The 6,283-nt window shown below is 37.4% G+C and overlaps 3 protein-coding genes across 3 annotated transcripts in view; all 3 read right to left on the reverse strand.

The window, feature by feature from the left end:
• Positions 1 to 16: 16 nt before the first annotated feature.
• LOC105312272 (cell division cycle protein 123-like) lies at positions 17 to 1,126 on the reverse strand. Its single transcript, XM_011404785.1, has one exon. The coding sequence runs from the start codon at positions 1,124 to 1,126 to the stop codon at positions 17 to 19; it is 1,110 nt and encodes a 369-aa protein (XP_011403087.1).
• A 58-nt stretch (positions 1,127 to 1,184) lies between these two features.
• Positions 1,185 to 4,214, reverse strand: LOC105312273 (transcription factor RFX4-like). Its single transcript, XM_019994923.1, has 17 exons — positions 4,075 to 4,214; positions 3,972 to 4,032; positions 3,798 to 3,921; positions 3,674 to 3,735; positions 3,533 to 3,625; positions 3,448 to 3,478; positions 3,291 to 3,386; positions 3,153 to 3,230; positions 2,931 to 3,044; positions 2,797 to 2,846; positions 2,644 to 2,750; positions 2,531 to 2,589; positions 2,328 to 2,475; positions 2,189 to 2,283; positions 1,975 to 2,092; positions 1,787 to 1,897; positions 1,185 to 1,671 (listed from the first exon to the last, which is right to left on the reverse strand). The coding sequence occupies exons 1-17, from the start codon at positions 4,115 to 4,117 to the stop codon at positions 1,262 to 1,264; spliced, it is 1,800 nt and encodes a 599-aa protein (XP_019850482.1). The 5' UTR covers positions 4,118 to 4,214; the 3' UTR covers positions 1,185 to 1,261.
• Positions 4,215 to 4,311: 97 nt separating this feature from the next.
• LOC109581122 (uncharacterized) overlaps positions 4,312 to 6,283 on the reverse strand; it is a 4,548-nt gene continuing 2,576 nt past the window's right edge. The window contains exon 2 of the mRNA XM_019994940.1: positions 4,312 to 4,752. Coding sequence (XP_019850499.1) covers positions 4,312 to 4,752 — 441 coding nt within the window. The remainder of the gene's footprint in view (positions 4,753 to 6,283) is intronic.

The following is a 6,283-nucleotide window of genomic DNA, read 5'->3' on the forward strand; positions in this document are numbered from 1 at the left end:
TATACTATTATTATTATTATTGATCTAGTACAGCTCTCCACATTGGGTCAGTGGTATTCCTGAGTAGCAGTGGATCTTGTTCTATTGTTCTTATTCGTAGCTCCAAAGGACCCTTCATCATCTGCTCCTTGTCCTTCTCCCAGTCCCAGAGGCCAGTAGAGGCAGGGAAGACAATCTCACCATCAAAAGGATTGATCTCCACGAGATAGACTTGCTCCGGAGTCCATGCAAAGTCGATGATGTACCTATCAATTGGGATTTGTGCTTTGATTGAGTCGTAGAATGTCTCCAGGTCAGATTGAATGAGAGGGACAAGAGACTGTAGCTGTGGAAACACAACCGGGTGGTTGTACTGGCCAATGGACGTCAGTTCCCTTCCCCAAACGAAGCCACGGAACTCTGCCCAGAGTGGTATGTCTACCCATTCACGTAGCACGAGTGAGCATGTCTCTGATAGTTGAAGAGGATCAATGGGTCCACTGCTTTCTCCCGTGTCCAGTGCATATTGTAAGTCCTCACCCACTCGTGTGCTTGAGGCTAGTAATTGGACTGCTTCCTCTCCAGTCTTTACATTTAGACTGTTAATAACTGACTCTTGGAGGAGTATCAGTTTATCATTGAGACTGGGTCCTTTAGAGCCCTCAGCCCTAATAGTAGCTAGCTGGGAGGTGTAATGTCGTTTAGCTTTCATGAATGCAAAGTGGGAGTCTTTGGGTGATCTTGTTGATAGCTTAACGAATACACCTTTACCATTGGGGGACAGTTTGTTGATGACACTCTCAATTCGTTGAGCCATGTCACTCAATTCAATTGGTATGCTCAGGCCTGTCTCTGGGGTTGGTTCAGGATCATTACTGGTTCTCTCCTTGAAAAACCTCTCCCAGTGCTGTATGATGGTGCGAGCTTCATCTGGCCTAATGCTAAGGAATTCGGTTTTGAATGTCTTGTCTTTCAAGGAACTGTACCACCTGTCCAGCCCTGTACTGAAAAGGTAGTCCCTCCTCTCTGCTTCTTTCTCCTGGGTCACTTCACCTTGTAGGGCTAGCTGATAGTTAGGGGCACTCCTGTCCTTCTCACCTGTTGCTTTCTTTAGTTTGACATTACTCAAAGACTCTGGGTTAATCATTGTCTAGCTCTCTGCAAGCAAATTGCCACACCTTTTGCAAGCACAGCATTGACAGTAATTGACAATTCATGAATTCAATAACAAACATAAATAAATAATAGTGTTCTAAAAATTGTTAGAAATATAATATCTTTATCACCAAGGGTTTCCTAGTAGTTTGTCTGTCAACTCAATGATATCTTCAAAGCATCTCAGTGGCTCACTGAAGTAAGGAAGCTCTAGCGAGTCACTCTCCTCTAATCTTCCGTGGGTATCAGTGATGATGGATGATTGAGGTAAAATTGGATCAGAATACTCAAAAAGATCAGCTAGTTTAGTATCATTATATGGCACTGGATACTGGAGTAGAGATCCTGGAGAACTTTCTTCAGAGCTTGAGACGGGTGATCCTAAAGAGCTTTCATAGCTGTTCACAGATGAAATGGAATAAGCAGGTGGTCTTTGATTCAAATATATTGATGTTTCCCTAATCACTGGGTCATCTGTGTCACATTTAAATGGACGAATGGAATCTTCCATGCAGCACTGCTCTTGATCGTGTTGTGCTATAAAAATAATAATAGTACATTTAAACAGTTTGTTTAACCGTGTTTGTCTCATCATAAAGATGACGATTTTAAAAAATGAATGACAAGTATCTAATGCACAACTTGTATGTACCTCTTGATAGTATTGAGTTCGAGTAGTCTTCCTCTATTTTCTCTGACTGTACAAGTTCTGTTATGTAGATGATGTATTCGGTTAGAAATCGAAAGAGAACTTGAAATGTTTCTGAGAGAAAGAGTAACAAATATTTTGTAAATTATCTGCCCCGTAGCAGTGACTGAAGCAGTTAACTGATTACTGACCTTGACTCTCAGCCTTTGTGGTAATTGTTTCAACCTCTATGTATGATGCAAAGCAATTCCACAGAAGATAAAAGTCATAAAGCAGTTCAAGTTTGAAAGCAATTTCAGAGCCAGCTATCTACAAGTAACAAGAAGCACAAGATTGACAAGTAAGTGTTAACTGGCAGTCTTCTTGAATGGGCACAATGGTAGTCTAGCACAATGGCTAGCTTACTTTGATAATGTGTTCTTCTATCATCCCATCAATCCATAAAAGAAAACCTTCTATGTTTGATTGTTTCTGCAGAAGTCCTTGCAAGTTAATGGCAACTGTATAGATAATACATGACTGATATCCAAATGGTGTATCTTACATTCTGTAGCTATCTCTTGAGCATTAAGGCATTTGCTTTTCATTGTAACTGTTTTAATGTGGTGGATTAGTGTGTCACTTTTCATTTTTTCCATGTCAGCAGCTGCACTACCAACAAGCTTAGACATACTCAGAATGTGTCTGACATGCTGCAAATTAGTAAAAATACAAGGTGAAACTAGCACTATCGTTTCCTTTGCTTACCTTTGCACTTTCTAAAAGATTGAGGTGATGTCTCAATGCCTTTGTAAACATATCAGCAGCTGTTAATAAAGAATATCTTATTATGCATTAGGAAGTCATGGTTTATATATTACTTTGCATTTTGATGTCCCTGACAGCTTGTGGTAGTGGATCATTTAGACACTGTATTAGCCATTCTGTGAGCCTCTTGGGAAACAATACTATTAAATCCTTGTTGCCACTAGAAATGAAGTGTTATTGACATTCAAGTATGTGCACGTGCATACATTCCAGGTGCTTCTGTAAGTGTATCAGGTATCAAAGTATTGCAGAGGCTCTATAAATGATAATTGTTGGAATGAGTGATGTGGGCTAAGAGGATCAGTGATCTGCCAAACCAGGGCCTGCATTATATACTTACATTATACAAGATAGAGTCATAGACCACAATAATATCCAATAGTATTTGATTTTCAAGGCTGGGCAGCATGTGAGAAGGCATTCCTGTCCAAAAGTGGACCAAAAAGTCTTGAACCTATGCATACAGTGAGATTTAGTTTATGTCCATTCATAAACATGATATACATTTCTCACATGCATGAGCGCAACTAGACATATTATGTACTAATTATATGAAATTAACCTCATCAAAATTTCTTCTGGAAACAGAGTCAAAAATCCTTTGACAATGTGAGCTGTACATCAGCATAAATGTCTCTACCTGTAACGTAAGCATTACATTGATTACTTTCATAATTTCATAAACATATCATAGCTCTACCTTATTTTGTGGGAGTTTTTCAACTTCAACCCCCTTGAAGAATGGGAAACTGGGCAAGTCAGATAAATTTTTAAGCAATCCACTATTGATGTTATCCTGCAATTAATAACACAACTATAAAATGATTGCCGGTTTCTTGTTGCAACTATCAACTTACATTTGATCTTTTCTCTTGATTGTTAGTAAAGCTATATAAGAATGTGTACACAAATAAAATTGCAATTAATTTTCTTTATGATTACCGTGTAATTCCTCTCCTTGGTACAGTTGCAATATTTGCTTTTCGCTTATAGTATATGGAGGTCTCTTTCACACCCAACCCATAATAGTGATACCTATTATAACGGACCGTTTTATCATCTACTACTGCAGATCGCTTTTACTTTGATTGTCCTCTTGTTCCTAATCTTCTCGTAGAAACTTTTGGGAATTTAATTCGGACAACCTGCTCAAAATTTTGTTTGCATTAAAAATGCCCTGTGGCCTGCCAGCTAACTTCCGAATTACCTTTCCAAAGCTTGCTGGGCTATGTGGTTTCCGTGATTCTTTTCTGCAGAATTCCTCATAGAGTGAGTAGAGCTCACTTCTTGCCAGGCAAGAGCCTGGGATCATGCAGTAGTTCTCTTCTAGCCTGTAATAAAGGATGTTCTCTCAGCTCTGCTCAATGATGCGTGGTCTTACCAAACTAGAATGGTTTTGGCCGCTGATGAAATCCTTTTAGTCTTCGCTGTCCTTCCTGTAGCTACACCCAAAAATCTACACAAGCAATTATCATTTCACTTACCTAATCTCGAGGTCTCTGGTCTTCTTGATGGAGATTCAGTCATTGGTGCGAAGCTATGAAAAGTAAAAACATCTATAGAAAGAAGTCGAGCTGTTTTCGACTTATGTGCAAACGATAATTATTATTTTATAGGCGTGGTTTTATTCATAATAGTTTCATCATTTACTCACAGTCTCTATGATATCTATATACATCATTATGATTTTTAAACAAATAATATGCTGAATCAATAAACCATTAAATCTCAAGCTTATCAAGAGCAGTCAATAAGTGATGCAGTTGCCATAACGTTCTGTGATTATTAGAATTTTTCATTTTCCTATCCACAAGTGAATGCAAGTGCTTTATAAGCCTTGAGTATCTTTCCCCATCCCTAGCTGGATACAATCTTATGAAGTCCCCACTGAGGAGTCTTTCCCTCATTGAACTGATAACTCCAGTCAGGGTTTTTATGTCAGTACAATACAGATGGATCTTTTCATTGCACAGGGGTCCGGGCCCTATTCCAATTTTAAGTATTTCCAGACCCTTAACGAGAGTAGATGCTATAGACACATTTCCATAGAGAATCCTTAGCATGTGATGGAGGAGACCATACTTAGTGATAGTGTAGGGGCTTGATGGATTGGGCAGTACCCCCATCTCATGAGAGAGCTGCATAGAGGGTAAACCATTCACCTGCCAGAAACAACAGTATATAAATATAGCAATATTCAACTAATCAAATTTATTCATCATTTGAAGAAAAAGCATTTAATTTCGCATTCTAAAAACTGTACATAAAACATCAATTAATGACTGCTATTTTTACATTGATTTGAATAAACTCAATTAAAAGGAAGCTTTTAATTGAGTTTATTTGCTTTATTTGTGCAAAGCCAACAGCAGCAGTAGCATATATGGTCAGACAGTATATTTATTCAAGCTTCTATTTGAGTTTATTTAAATTAACATCAAAAAATAGTTGTCATTAATTCAAGGTGGTCATACAAATACATATACAATACATACACTATACATATACTGATATAAATATCATTCATAAAAGCAGGCTCAGATACAGGCAATAGGCATAGTGGGTAATTAAAAGGCTTCGTACAAAATATCAACGGCTATCCAGTGCCAACATTACTGAGATGCCATAAAGCTTTGAGAAATTAAGTTTATTCATCTTACAGTCTTCTATTGAACAAGCAGCAACATGATCACACATAGGCACCCAATACACCTATAAACTGTACTAATTGAAGTGAATGTTAGGCAAAGGTAGGGAGTGGCATTATCTGCAATTTAAACTTCGTAACCAATCAATATGTAAACCAAACAATCTTAAATCGTAGTGATAAGTTGTAAATAGCTGTAAAATCAACCATACAGTAACAGAGGAAAAAGCTCATGTGTAGTCCTTTTCTTTCAAAATTTCTATACACGTCATCAGTACATTAAAAAATATGAAATCTTTTTTGACAGTCAATTTGGTTTACAGTACAATGGCATTGACAAAATTAAAGTATTGAGGCTGCATACTATCAAATGGGAACCAGGTTTATATGCATAGTAAGTAAGTTAATAATTTTTGTGCACATTATAGATACCCTCAAAATATAGGGCAGCATTAAAAATATAATCATGCAAGATGTCCAGAGTGTCCCACAACATAATGCTCAGATTCTTTTTCAGTGAAATTTTGTCAAAATTAAAAGGAGAGAACTCTTCATTTTTTTTCTGATACGCATAAATGTACTTATGTTGTGTAGATAGTTTGAGCCAGTTCCGATCAAAATTAGATTTTATTTGTAAAGTTGCTCAAAAATTGGGCCAGAAGCCCAAAACCCCTGTACTATAGTACAGGAGTTTTGGCCAAATTTTGCCAAAAACTAAATATGTACTTAAAGTTTGAGCTGGTTCCAATCAAAATTGGATTTTTAATCAATCTTTAAAGTGCTTAGCTCATTCAGCATGGCCGTACAAAGTCAATACCTAATATGGTCATGCTAGCTCCCATTCTTTTGGCATGGGAGTAGTTAGCTTATGCCTAATCCCTTTGTGATACCAAATATGGTAGTATGGTCATGTGCCGTTTCAAAGGAAGATAATAAATATGAAAAAGGTGGATCAATCAATCAATATTAGTGTAGAGTTTCATTACATGCCTTTGGCTTCAAGTTGGTCTAAAATTCACAGAGAGAGACAACATGCCCCTTATATC

The sequence above is a fragment of the Amphimedon queenslandica genome, unplaced genomic scaffold (assembly GCF_000090795.2).
Source record: "Amphimedon queenslandica unplaced genomic scaffold, v1.1 AMPQUscaffold_13460, whole genome shotgun sequence".
NCBI classification, from domain to species: domain Eukaryota; kingdom Metazoa; phylum Porifera; class Demospongiae; order Haplosclerida; family Niphatidae; genus Amphimedon; species Amphimedon queenslandica.